The sequence below is a fragment of the Macadamia integrifolia genome, chromosome 10, assembly GCF_013358625.1.
Source record: "Macadamia integrifolia cultivar HAES 741 chromosome 10, SCU_Mint_v3, whole genome shotgun sequence".
In the NCBI taxonomy this organism is placed as follows: domain Eukaryota; kingdom Viridiplantae; phylum Streptophyta; class Magnoliopsida; order Proteales; family Proteaceae; genus Macadamia; species Macadamia integrifolia.
This window is the reverse complement of record NC_056566.1, coordinates 28,139,403-28,153,836: the sequence shown is the minus strand read 5'-3', so window position 1 is coordinate 28,153,836 and position 14,434 is coordinate 28,139,403. Positions and strand designations below refer to the sequence as shown.

Here is a 14,434-nt window from a genome sequence, read left to right as displayed (position 1 = left end):
TTTTAAAGTCAGCAATAATAATTATATTAAAATAAAATAATAAGAGTACATGGAGAGCTCCAACCGGAACCCTATAAAAACTATAGAACTAAGGTCTTCGTCCCCACCTTCGGCATTGCCATTAGCAAAGAGGACAACCCCCAAAGTAGACAATCGACCAAATACATAAGAAAACTTATAACGTGGCTTTCTTTGTGCATCACTACATATATCTTCTGTTGTAAACCGTGGAAGAGCCTCTTAAAATGAAGTTTCCCTACTAACCGCTGCATGAAAACCTATAACGTGGCTTTCCTTCATTTCATTGTTTGATTATATGGTTCATTCAAATAATTTGGTTTGATTCGAATCCCTTGTGCACACTTGAATGCCCAGCTGAAGCATCCTAATTCCTAGGGCCGCTTTGGCCGTCCAATCCCCTTCCACCTTGGCACCAGGAAAATAAATGTGTAACCAATTCAATAGTAAAAGGAGAAATCTGTTGCATTATGCAAATAGAGGAGTAATTGAGGCATTTTGAAATGTGGGGGGAGGAAAAGAGTTGAAAGTTTAGTTTTTTTTTTTTTTTTTTTTTTTTTTTTTTTTTGAGGATAAGAAAGAATGGTAACTTGAAAATTAAAATGGCACCATGGCAGCCACCGATCCTTTGAAGTTCCTCCATTTTTTTTCTTATTTTTTTATAATTTGATAAAAAGTGTCAATTCCACGCTGCCAATGTAGGGGAAGAATGTCCCATCTCCCATGCATGCCACACCAATACAGATATTTTTTTCTCTTTTAGTTGTCAAAGTGGGCCCGTCACTATGGTAGCCCCAAGGGGGATTGGAATCAGGTTCCTATCCACTACAAGTAACCACCCCACCTTATCTCACACCGTCCATGGGGGTGGGGCGGTTATCTACAAGGGAGGGGTTCTAGACCAGGGGGATTTAGGCACCCAAAGGGGCCTTAGGAGAGGAATCTTTAACTGGGCATCCAAGTGTGTGGGAAGGGCCTCGAACCCAAAGGCAAACCTCCACCGAAGCTTCGACAAGTAAAAGCACAATCAGTCGACCAAGTCAATCGTTTACAACATATACTACTAGCTATGCAAAAACTAATGGGCAAATGTCTTGACACTTTGGACACGAGGTTGTTACTATGGTCATTTTTGAAAACTTTGACATGATATTTGAATTTAACTTGTAACCAATATTGGACAAGTTGACAATTTTGGATGATGTAAAAATGTAATTGTCATTCGACCCAAAAATAAAAAAATAAAAATGTAATCATATAGTATGATCTAACACATTTGTAATGCTTGGTTCTGGAATTTTTAGCCATGTGATTACTGTAAAATTTTTTGTATAAATAAGTTTATAAAATATCTTTAGCAGTGTACAACAAACATATTTGTTTATCTATTGGGAGAAAGAATCCTGCGAGTTTGGCGTAGGCAACACCAGTGCACATGAACGATGGAAGGGCATGTCAGAACATCTTCAATGCATAGCGGGGGGTGCTCTGGTCTTTTTGCACTCACACTATGGGAGTAGGCAACGCCAGACTGATATGGTTCTTCTTCCCTTATTTATTTTTAGATTAACATTAGACTCCGTCCCTAGAAAGACCTTTTTGGATTAACCATTAGACTATCTCTAAAAGACCATTTTGGAATGAAAAATTACGATAACTCAATGTGTCATACTTATTATGTGTTGACATCTTTACCTTTGGATGATTGGTAGATCAAAGATTGAAGGAAAAACAAAAAAAACCTAAAGATGTAAGAAATTATTGGTGTAATAAAATATGAATATTCTTTCAAGTCTTAGCGAAAAGCTAAATTCATGTGGAGAGGCAATCTTGCAACTCAAAATATCTGCCACATGGCAAGTCGAGATGTATGTATAAATCTATGGATTAATGGGCTTCCAACATAAGGCTTTGAAATTTCAATGGGAAAATAGAACTCTTATAAAGAATGGTTGAAAAGAATAGATGGTGATCATTCTACCATTCTCTAGATATCGAATAGTTGGAATTGCCATATTGGCTTTCCATGTAATATAACTAATATTTAAATATAAATTATTTCTTTGACAACCATCCAAGTATCATTTATCTTTTGGGATTCATGCTTTATTCTCTAGAGTTCTATCTATTGGATGGTTGAACTATGAATTATACAATCTTATCCCGAAAATAACAAGAGTTTATTTCAATCATTTGACCATCAGGTTGTAACATTTATACCATACTATTGGACAAAATGCGTCATTTTCTTTCTTCTTGAGAATACATATCAGGAAAAAAAGAACCAAAGATTACAGCTTATAGGAGAATATGGGATCCATCTAACACATTTAGGTAGAGAGGGTTACAGCAAACTGGGCCAAGATACTCTCAAAAAAGGAAGAGAGAATCGTTACTTAGAAAGTTGAAATGGTGGCCACCAACACTTTGAAGTTGCTTAGTGCCTCAGCCATGACAGGTAGCAGAGCACATAACCTGCGGTCCCCCCAACTCCCATTTCCATCTTTCTTCGTTTCATAGGCAAAGTATATACGTTTGCGTGAAGCTTAATAGTGTGGTAGATAGGTAGATATATGGAATCTTTTCATGTTTGAACTATATATATATATATATATATATATTTTTTTTTTTTTTTTTTTGGGTGCACTGTTTCAACTAATTAATATAGAGTGGTCAGTAGAATATTTCCATTTTTTTAATACAACACACAAACTTTATCCTTAAAGTTTTCAAGATCCCATTCCTTTTCCTCCATTTTACATGGTTCTTCTTCCTTCTATCTCTCTCTCTTCAATTTTTTGATAAAAGAAAGACAATGACCCTAAATGGGTGGGTAAACGATGGGAAGACATTATTGACCTATAATGGAAGGGTTGATTAATCATGATCCTAAATGGGTAGGTGAACTGTACTCTGGGTGGAGAAAAAATCCCTTCAAAAATTTGTTATCGCTCTCGGATGTCAAGAGGGAAAGCATCAAACCAATAGGATTCTCTTACAAAAATTTACTTGTCATTGTAGTTTTCCTTTACCCAATCACTCGTGGGTTTTGACACTGTTTGGAGGTGACTTCTGGAACAATGAAAAAGACATTTTTATTTATTTATTTTTTATAACTATGAAAAGGCATTTTGGACCTTCATCAATAGGACAAGTAATGATGAGATCACAATTGTGGGTGAAGAGATTTTTAGGGTGAAGAAACTTTCATATATATATTAAATAGTCACTTATACTAAAATTTGGCTATGTTTTGATGTGATTAATATAAGGATCAAGTTTTCCTTCACCCGTGGTCAAGGGATTGCAGGGTTCAGATAGTATCCATAGTGTATTGCGCAACAGGGAGGGGGTATTTTCAACGTAAATAGTGGGAAACAAAGTAAGTACAATAGCTGTACTTTTTCCTTCATGTGGGGTGAAAGGAAAACTTTCTCCTTGATATATTTTTGTGTAAGATTTCTCCTTCATATAATGCTTACTTATTTAATGAAATTTTGAACATTCATGTTTCTCTTTATATGAGTAAAGATCCATGCATACATCCATAAGTAACTTAGTGCAACATGGCAAATTTCATCGAGAGGAATAAGCGAAAAAAAGGAAAACTGGTCAACATCAACATGTGTTTTTGAGAGATTGTCCTCAGGCTGAGGAATGTCCACATAAGTTCATTGAGGTGTCTATAGAATACCACATTTATTGAACTATTTAGTGGTTCAACTTATGTTAAAGAAAAGACTCATATAATAATCCATTTCATAAGGAGAAATAGAAGGATACATGCATATTAGAAAGCTAATAAATAGCTAAGGATCGAGAACAACTACTTGGTACAATAAAGGGTTTCATGGATAAATAGTGCTTAAGGAGAAAGCATATGGTTTTAATATGGTATCAGAACAACGACCATTTAGGTCATAACTTGATATGGCCTGATCAATGGACCAAGACTGCCACTAAGGTGGAGGGACATAACTTCATTTGTCGATCCCACCAACTTCCCACCAATGAAGACTGCTGGTACAGCGGTGTTGCAACCCATCCTCATGAGTGCCTTCTCCATGTCCCTTCCTTCAGGGTCCTGGTCAAGCTCGTGAACAATGGGGTTCACCTGAAGTTCATGGAAAAGAATCTTCACAGTGTAACACATGCAACAAGAACTCTTACTAAACATAACCACTCCCTTCTCAGAGGCCAATCTCATCACCTTCTCCATCTTCAAATGAGCTTAGAAGTACTAAGCTTGGAATATGACTAAAATTTGAAAATGGTAGAAGCTAAGAGAGCTCTTGAGAGAGAAGAGAAAAGCTTAGATATGTATTTGAGCTAAGTTTAGAGCTTGAGTTGAGAAGAGAATGGAGAGCACTATTTATAGGATAGGGAAGGGGTGGACTACTACTTAGACTACTTATTTCATTGGGCAGACCATTCAAAAGGTGAATGGGAATGTACTATGAAGGATGCCAAGAAGAATTCTCCCAGAGAAATGGAACCCAGTAGCCCAAGTTGCAAAATATACCTTTTATGGCACACGTAGGCCATTAAGCCCTTTTACAAGAACCACTGAATTGGAATCTCTGTTTGTCCTAGTAGAATGATAATAGAGGGATGAGAAGATTCCTCTAATAGGATCCTATGGCCTAAGATCTTGAGGGGCCCATCTTGACCATCTGATGAATTACAATCCATCATCACTTTAAGGAGGGACGTGGTTTTCAATCCTCCAAAAGAATGGGATTGGTAGAGTGAGAGAGATTCTCCAATAAGAATAATGGTGGAAAGGCAAATGGGTAGACGTGTGAGGTATTGTAACCATTTGTTTGGGTTTCTTCATTGTCAATACTTTTGACGTATAGATAGATAGATACCAGGGAAGACAAGATGAAGAAAGACCAAGAAAGAAAGAAGACCGAATATGAATCTCTCTCTCTCTCTCTCTCTCTCTCTCATCCCCCCAACCACCTCTGTGGGCCGTGGGCGGCAGCGGCGGCAGCGGCGGCAGCCACCAGCTTTCTTTATTTTTTTGCCAAAGAGCACATTGGGTTTAGGAATGAGAACATATAATATATATATATAATTTGATATGATAAGATTGGTCTGCATATAGAAGTCTATTTCTATACCCTACAGTTGTGGGAGCCTCGTGGATTAGGCACACCTTTTCTACATGAAAAGGGTTGATATACATGCATTTTCAGATTTAAAAGTTTCTTTAACCTAAAATTTTTTTAAGAGAATTAATCACCAAAAATATTATGATGAAGGATTTACCATGTAAATTAATTAGAATGGAATGTACATAATTTATAAGATTACGGAAGGTGGAAGTGCATTAATGTGCTATGGTGGGTGGCACTAAGTTTGGTGTTGAGGTAGGACTGCTCAGTTGTGCCTTATCCAGGAATTTGGCAAAAATTATGGTTATAATGTCAAAGGTAGAATGTTAATAGTATAGCATACATATAAAAATTTTCCTGAAGTCCCACATGGTGGATTAAGGGTGTTAAAAATGAAATCGGACAGATTGAACCAATTTGACTAAACACCTTATTGGTCTAGCATATGTAAAAATTGAAAAACAAGATGAAAATTAGACCAAATCAACTGTTTGACACTCTTAAGATGGACTATATGGTTGAATTGGATCACAAAAAAACGAAAAATCTATATAGCATTTGTTGGGTCCCATAGGCAATGCCACCCCTACACAAGGCTTATTTTGACAACTAGAGATGCGAGTCACCATTTTGTGCAAGGCCTAGCCTTAATGCCTAATTTGTTACACTAATCATAGAAGAGGAAAAAACCTGGTCACACAAATCACCATTTTGTGCTAGGCCTGTGACACCAAAAAATATGGCAAGTATCAGATCTGCCTGGGAGATTGGTGAGGTGTCCCCACAAAAAATATAACAAGTATCAGGGAGTTTGGGAGATAGGCGACAGTGTGCAAACTTTAGTCCTACATTGCATTGGGAAAGATTATTGAGCTAATTAATAACCTCTAGCCTCCTTAACATGGTACAATGCGTTTTAAAGCCTTGAGGCCCATGTACCAAAGAGGACAATATTGTATAAGATTACTAAATCATTGCTAGAAAAAAAAGTGTCAAAAAAGTGTCAATAAGGATCGAGAGTATCAAAGAGTGCGAGCAGATCTCAATTATGCACATATTTCTAAGTGTTGGAGAGGAGCCAAATCCATTTCTATCATTTCTAAAAACCAGCATCAATGGTCAAAGAATCCTTCCTTCCCCACAGATGGCCCAATTGAAATACTCAGTTTAAAATCTTTATCGTCCAAATAGCAAGAAGCATGGAAGTCCTCTAGTAGTTGTTAAACTCTCGGCACGTTCAGGTCTGTCAAACATATTCCAGAGAACCATTAGATTCTAATTTCGGTTCCACTTATAATATGCTTTCTCAAACAAGAACATATTCTTCATTTAAATATCGTCCTCATTTTCAGAAAAGAACTTTCTCTTTTCTTCAACTTTATTATCGCTAGTTTTGAACTTTGAAAGTAGCATCAAGACCTAACATTACCAGATTCAAGGGAGAGTTTGAAAATCAGATCATGGTGACATCAATCGCACTGAAATTTTAGGTACATATCTGTTTCACCAAGAGGAATCTAATAGACTTGGAATCACAAAATTCATGAACAGTTGGAGTTTTGAAAAAGAGCTTCGAATCTAGTTTGAGAGAGAGAGAGAAAGATAGAAACACCAAGGGGGTAGTCGAGTTGGTAACAGGCATTCGTCTCAGGAAACCTGTGATTTCGAGTTTGATTCCTCTTATCTTCTTAAGGCCACTTATCCGAGGTGTTTAGTATTCTTCACTACTTCTGGGGTTAAATGAGAAGATAAAGGTAATTAGTGTTCCTCACTATTTTTGGTGAAAGTTGAATGATTCTCATTCAACCTCGGTATGACCTGATGCATATGGTTGTGGACTTATGGGGATAGTATGAATCCGTAGGATTAATTAGGCCGAAGGTCATCATTAAGAGAGAGAGAGAGAGAGAGAGAGAGAGGGGACAAAAGATTTTAAATTAATATCTAACCAAAACAGATCGATCTATTACAACTGGTTTTGAGATGGAAAACCCTTTTATAAGAAAGAAATCAACCAATTATCAGAATCTGGCGGGGCTTTCATTGTACTCGCAGAGCTTGATCAGAAGCTTGGACCATGCACAGATCGTTTTTGCAGAGAAGCAGGAATCGGAACGGATTTGTATCAGCCATGACCGATTCTGAACCCAATTCCATTTTCTTGAACCATGGTCTGAGAGAGAGAGAGAGAGAGAGAGAGAGAGAGAGAGGGGTAAAGAAAGATAAGCATAGATTATGCTTTATATCAAGTATGGTTTTAAATAAAGCTGATTGGAGATTAAGGATTCATCAAGTATGACTCATTTTAGTTGGGATAAGGCTGAGTTGAGTTATATAGTTAGGTAATTATGATTTGTTCAATTTGAACCGATGGTTTGCCCCTAAATTGAAACCTATTCAAATCAAGAAAATATTCAATTTTTAAAAATATATTCGATTTGGCTTGATATTATATGGCTAATTTTAATTTCCATTTTTTTTTTATTTTTTTATTATGGTTTTAAATTGATATTGGACCATCCTAGAGTCAAAAAGTTAGAACATAAAAAATTGAACGAATCATACAGTCATATTGCCATTCAGTACTTTCTATGTGGTAGACAATGACATTATTTTAGAACATTGTTTTATTGTAGTTCAATTTTCTATTATATACAAAAGAATATTGCCTTGTCGCGTGGTCTTTGCGTTCATATACGTACATAGCCCCCATTGAAATGACCGTCTACCTCCCTACAAAATGAAAAATTCAACCTTGAATGATGCCCCTGCATGCCTTCTCATTGCAAGGGCCACGCAACCGGACAGCATTCTTCTGCTTCTCTATTAATTCAAAATCCCTAAATTACCCTGTCTTATGCTATGGCAGCCCCCCTCTCTCTCTCTCCCTGCCACCATGTGATCTACTTCTCGAGCATCTTGAGGAGTTCCAGTGCATGGAAGACGAAATTTCTTTGAGGAAGATGATTGTTCCAAGAAAAAAATGGATGATGGTCTGTGCATCAGATGGTCAAGATATGGCCATGAACCCCCCATTAAGACCCTATTATGTTGCATGCATAGGGTAGGAGTCTTCTCTACCTCTATTATCATCCTAATAAGACAACAGATTCCAATTCAACGGTTCCAGTAGAGGGCTTAATGGTCTCCAACCATAAAAAAGGTATATTTTGCAACTTGGGGTTCCATTTCCCTGGGAGAACTGAAATAAAACTTTTTCTTGGCATATCTTAAATTACATTCTCATTCTCCTTCTTAGAATGGAAAAAGGGATACTATTTTCAAGTAGTCTACCCCTTTCGCATCCCTATAAATTGACCTCTTCAGTCTCCTCTCAACTCAAGCTCCAAACTCATCTCAAATACAAATCCAAGCCTTTCTCTACTACATCTTCAAAGCTTAGCCACATTCTAACTTTGAGTTTGAGAAATCAAATTACTTCTAAGTTCAAGCAAAGATGGAGAAGGTGATGAGATTGACCTCAGAGAAGGGAGTGGTGATGTTCAGTAAGAGCTCATGTTGCATGTGCTACGCGGTCAAGATTCTTTTCCACGAACTTCAGGTGAACATTTTGGTTCATGAACTCGACCAGGACCCTGAAGGTAGAGATATGGAGAGGGCACTCATGAGAATGGGTTGCAACACACCTGTGCCTGCGGTGTTCATTGGTGGTAAGTTGGTGGGATCGACAAATGAAGTTATGTCTCTCCATCTCAATGGTGCTCTTGCTCAATTGATCAGACCATATCAATTTATGTCATAAATGATCGTTGCCCTGATACCATATTAAAAATATATGCTCTTTCCGTACGTACTATTTATGGAAAAAAATCGTCTGCAATTCCGATCTCGTACAATTCCGTGTAATACCACCTTCAGGCGGTGACACGTGTATTGATACCAATACAATGGTCCAGATCTGATTTAAATGACTTAAGGTTTTATTAGTTGTACCAGATCTGGACCATTGCATTGGTATCAATACACGTGTCACCCCCTGAAGGTGGAATTTCACGGAATTGTACGAGATCAGAATTGCAGACGATTTTTTTCCCAATTTATGTCATAGATGATCGTTGCCCTAATGCCATATTAAAAGTATATGCTCTTTCCGTACGTACTATTTTATCCATGAAACCTTTTATTGTAATAAGTAGTTATTCTCCTAAGCTATTTATAAGCGTACTAGTATGTATGTATTTGTTTCTTTCTCTTTATGAAATGAATTATTATGTCTCTTAAGTTTAGAAAAATCTGAATGAGAAAATGGTTGATAAATGTTGTTCGTTCGGTGGATGGTTACTCATATAAGGAGGAATAAGAATCTTCAAATTTCATTATATAAGAAGGTATTATTTCAATCGCACCAAAGCATAGCCCTCTTTACCCGAAAATGACCATTCCACATAGGAAAATCGTGTTATAATCAAAGTTGGTAATAAAGATGTTGTAACATTTTTTCTCCCCTTTTAATATAATATAATTCTTTTTTTTACCAAGATGAAATCTCATCATTCACACACATACTTCAAAACATGCAAAACAATGACAATTACTGAGAACAATGGAATAATAAATCACTTATTACTTTGAAACATTTTTTTCCCTATAACTTTAAAAAAAAAATTATAATAAGATCAAGGACAAAGTTTTCCTACACCGATGGCTAAATGATAGGACAGCATGTGATCATATGACTCCCTACATCTCTCCCCCTGTACGTGTTCTCTTCTCAATTCACTATTTTTGTTACAACAAGATGTAACATGCACAATTTTCGTAGGAGATTCTTTTTTTGGTTAACCAAGATGTTCGAGCCAGCTTACACGCATCTCGACTAATCCTTGGGGAGACTAGCATAGCTCCCTACAGCCAAGATCTCTACTTAAATCGTAGATGCACAGATAGGGAATTGAACCTGAGACCGTGCGCCTAATCCACACAATCCTCAATTTGCCCTAATCATCTGGGCAAGCCACGGGTTGGTACAGAATAAATAAGAAAACACGCACACACTCACACAATGCGTACGATATGGTTCGACCCCACGACCTCCTCCCCTGGGTGCTGGCTCCACAATCCGAAGCTACCACCACTAGGCTATCATGCACTCTCTAACACATAGTTGATACTTTTCTCCTCTCTAACACATAGTTGAGAGAAGGCACTATCTGTCTTCTAATTTTCCTTTGATCCTGGTTGTAAATGGTATCAGATCCAAGTTTGAACAAGTGTCAAGGTTGTAAGGACCATTAAGTTGGTAGTGTTTCACCCTTTGTCCTATAGACCTACACCCAAGTCGTGTCGACTTACACCCAAGTCGTACTCAGCCGTGTTGCCGCATATAGGATTTGAAGGAGAAATAATATTGACAGTAAGATATATTGACCGAAACCCTTATTGACTCGAACCTCTAATACTATGGCTTCATACTTTCGCTCCAGCTCAACGAGATCCTCATCTTCTGAAGCTAGCACCTCTGGAAGGACTAATGACATAGTCCACAATTCTGAAGTAGTGGTTTTTCGTAATCTTGAAGTTGCTATAAACAATTATATTATTCTCAAAATACCTGAATCTGAGGTATATCATAAAGGCACTTTCGCATTTCATAGTGACTATATTATTAAGACATGCGAAAACACTCATACTCTTACTTCTAATCAAGAGCAAATTCAACTTTTGACCAGCTCCCAGATTCAGAGGCATAGAGATCGTGGATTTAAGTTCATCCACATCGGCCTAGTTTAGGTCGCCCTAAAACACTTAACTCTTCCAGGGTTGAATAGTACGATTTTTGTTGCCATTAGAGATGCGAGAATGAACAATTTTAATGAATCTCTAATGGGTCTTGTTGAGACCAGCCTCTATGAAAGACCCATCTATTTTCAAAGTAGACCAAATTTACCCATGTCCCTCACAGATCCAAATATATTGAATGGTGTTGTCATTACCTTAAGGACTTTTGGATACGATATTCTCCCAGGAACTCAGAATATTGCAGTAATTTATTGTATCTATTACAAGGCAATGACCACATGTGCACTAAATGCTAAGGTTATAGATCCAAAAGGTCAAATCGTCTGTTTTCAGGCCAATTCTGAAAGATCTCAAGTTTTTGTGCCCCGATGTATCAGATGGTCAGAAGTTAATCTTCTTGACTCTTGGACCTTAACCTCTGTGGCTCAACCTCAGCCACCCATGAGAACCTCTCCATCATGCATTACTCAGCATCCTTTTGGTGATGTTGAAATTACTTTTGATCATAAATCTAATGATTTAAGAAGATCTACCTCTTCTGTAATTTCTTCTTCTTCTGAATATCTTATGCTTCTACCTCTAGAATTCAGAATGAGAATTATGATAGAATTTTAAACCTTCAGGGTACCAATCGTACATCTTTCCAGGTTAATCAACCTGTTTATGGTCCTCTACAAAAAGAACAATCACAGACTCAATTTCAGCCTCCTCTTACTCCAATTAATAGGGAAACTGGGTCTTTTTTTTCCAACCCCTTCTAATATGCAAGCCCCTTCAGGAATCATGATACTTTATATCACTAAAGAACCCAAATTTCAAATTAATAAGAAATTCCTAATTCAGGAGTACAGATCCGCTAAGAACGAAGGAAAAAGAAAACTATTCGAAGAACATTATTCTTCCAGTTCTGAGCGGCAAGAGCTTCATGAAAAATGGGTTTCTCACATGGAAACCCATCAAATAAATCTTCCCTTCTTTCAGTGGTTAAAAATTTATCTTCTTAATAAATCCTCTAACCCTCATCAGGTTAGTGAGATTAAGAAAGTGACAACCACTTATGTTTCTAAAGAAGGAATAGAGCTTGAATCTGTTCACCCTCCATTTCAAGCCTTAAAAATAGACAGTAATAAGATGGTTGTTCCTCTTAAAACTTCAAGCCATACCGTTTCTCCTCTGGCTGAATCTCATCTTGGTCAAGTTATTGAACAAAATAACTTTACTAATCTATGCCTTCAGTCTATTGGAAATCATACTGAGCGAATTGAGACGATAGTAGACTCATTAAAAGCTTCTACTCCGTCTACTTCTCATGTTAAAATTGAGCATATCTGGCCAACTTTTCCTTCTCAACCTAGAAGTAAGCTAGAAGTTACTTCTCAACCAAGAAGCAACCAGTCTGTCCTGTTTAAACCTCCTCCGACCTTAGATATCTCAAAGAAGAAAATTAAGTCTAACATTCTTGATGAGATTTTTACTCGACTGCAAAAGCTCTAGGTATCTAAAGGAAAATTAGAAGACAGACAGGCCCTGACTCTTTCTCTTGTCAAACCTTCTGATTCTGAAATTGAACTGGCAGAGAAGGAATTTTAGTCTATGCTTCCTCAATAGGCAACAGTTCCTGAGTCCCCTCCTCAACTTAACCAAGTTATGAGGAAAGCTCGAAAAGTTATGCCTACTGCTCTAACAAACTATTATTACCCTCGACCTTCTCCCGTCGACCTTCAATTTGAAATAGAAGGAGAACCTATAAATTTTTTGATCGATGGTAATACTATTTTTGAGTGGAATATTGATGGTTTATCTGAATATCAAATCATCAATCTTTTGAAACAGATGCTTATGTATGCTACAGCGGCAAAACTTAATCATTCATCTGATTATGAGGTTGCTAAAATGATAGCAACAGGATTTTCTGACCAACTTCGTGGTTGGTGGGATTTCTATCTGTCTGAAGAATTTAGACAGTAAATTATAAAATCTGTAACCCGTATTCCGTAACAACTTACTGAACAAACTAGCTGATGGTAATTTTGCCCAGCGAATTATTTATGTCGACCAAGAAGATGTGGTTAATACTTTGATCTACACTATAACTTTTCATTTTATTGGACCAGCTGAAATTCTAGCTGATCGAACAAGAGAACAACTTATGAATCTTCGTTGTCCTACACTATTTCATTATAGATAGTATAGAAACGTCTTTTTTGCTAAAGTCTTTTCTAGAGAGGACTGCAACAATTCCATATGGAAAGAAAAGTTCATCTCTGGTCTACCTCCTTTATTTGCCCAAAATGTAAGGTATAGACTTAAAGTAAAGCATAATGACACTATTCCCTTTAGCTGCTGAAATATGTAATAAAGGTCTTCAACTCTGTACAGACCTAAAACTTAAAAAACAACTGTTTAAAGAGAGACAAGCTAGATTCAGAGAACTTGGAGATTTCTGTGAACAATTTGGGTTTGAAAAGGTTCGTCTTCCAGGCTCCAAGAAAACCCATAGGAAACTCTCTAAGTTTTCCAAGCCTAAATACCAGGCCAAACACTATAAAGCTAAACCTAAGCGCTTCGTCAAGAAATGCTTTTCAAAATCTGATCCTCAAAACACTTTTCCTACTAAACCCCCTGTTTGTTATAAATGTGGAAAAGTAGGATATTATAAGAATAATTATCAAACTAAAGCTAGAATCAATGCTTTAGAAATTGATGACTCTCAAAAGCAAAATCTTGAAAAGGTCTTGTTATACAGCTCCTCTGATCCAAAGCCAGACTCCGAGTCCAACTCAGATCAAGATATTACTCAACTTGAGTTCGATAGTGATTCTTCTAAGTCTTACAGTTGTGATCCTTACTAGGCTATGCTAAAGGAAAATGGTTTGATGGTTCTTTCATCTGAAGAATCATTTCTTTTAAAGACCATTGACCAAGTCACAGATCCTACCACTAAGGCTCAACTCTTACATGAGTATATCACCTTAGTAAAGGATAATACTAGGCCTAGCCCAGTTCCTCAAAAACCTATGGTTCAAGATTACAACTTTAAAACTATAATCAATCGGGTTAAAGCTACTTCTCACACCTGAGAACCTACTATTTAGGAACTTTGTAAGGACCTCAATGAAGTTAAAACTGAAGTTCAAGATCTTAAACAAAGAATTCAGATTCTTGAACTTTATTATGAAAATAGATTATTTGAGCAAGACTCTGACAAAGAAGCTTCCTTCAAGGCTCTACTAGCAACTCAAAATACAGTAGCTAGTACATTTGTGACTCTTGCTGCAGTTTCTTCTGATGACGCTCAAATCTTAACTATCCAACAGGTTCAAACTCATCAATTGCATGTGATGATTGACATCATTGTTAATCATGAGTTTAGCCTAAAGACTATCGCCTTAATTGATTCAGGCGCAGATATAAATTGTATTAATGAAGGACTGGTACCTTCTAAATACTTTGAGAATACCACTCAAAAATTGGTTACTACTGATAGATATAGAATGCAGGTTGAGTATAAACTCCCTTCTGCTTCTATCTGTAAT

General features: G+C 36.9%; 2 protein-coding genes across 2 annotated transcripts; one reads left to right on the top strand and one right to left on the bottom strand.

Moving 5' to 3' along the window:
• Positions 1–3,747: 3,747 nt before the first annotated feature.
• Positions 3,748–4,357, bottom strand: LOC122092422 (glutaredoxin-C13-like). Its single transcript, XM_042662739.1, has one exon. It carries the CDS (start codon positions 4,235–4,237, stop codon positions 3,932–3,934), a length of 306 nt encoding a protein of 101 aa, XP_042518673.1. The 5' UTR covers positions 4,238–4,357; the 3' UTR covers positions 3,748–3,931.
• Positions 4,358–8,500: 4,143 nt separating this feature from the next.
• On the top strand, positions 8,501–9,032 carry LOC122090650 (glutaredoxin-C13-like). Its single transcript, XM_042660291.1, has one exon. It carries the CDS (start codon positions 8,596–8,598, stop codon positions 8,899–8,901), a length of 306 nt encoding a protein of 101 aa, XP_042516225.1. The 5' UTR covers positions 8,501–8,595; the 3' UTR covers positions 8,902–9,032.
• The last annotated feature ends 5,402 nt before the right edge of the window (positions 9,033–14,434 follow it).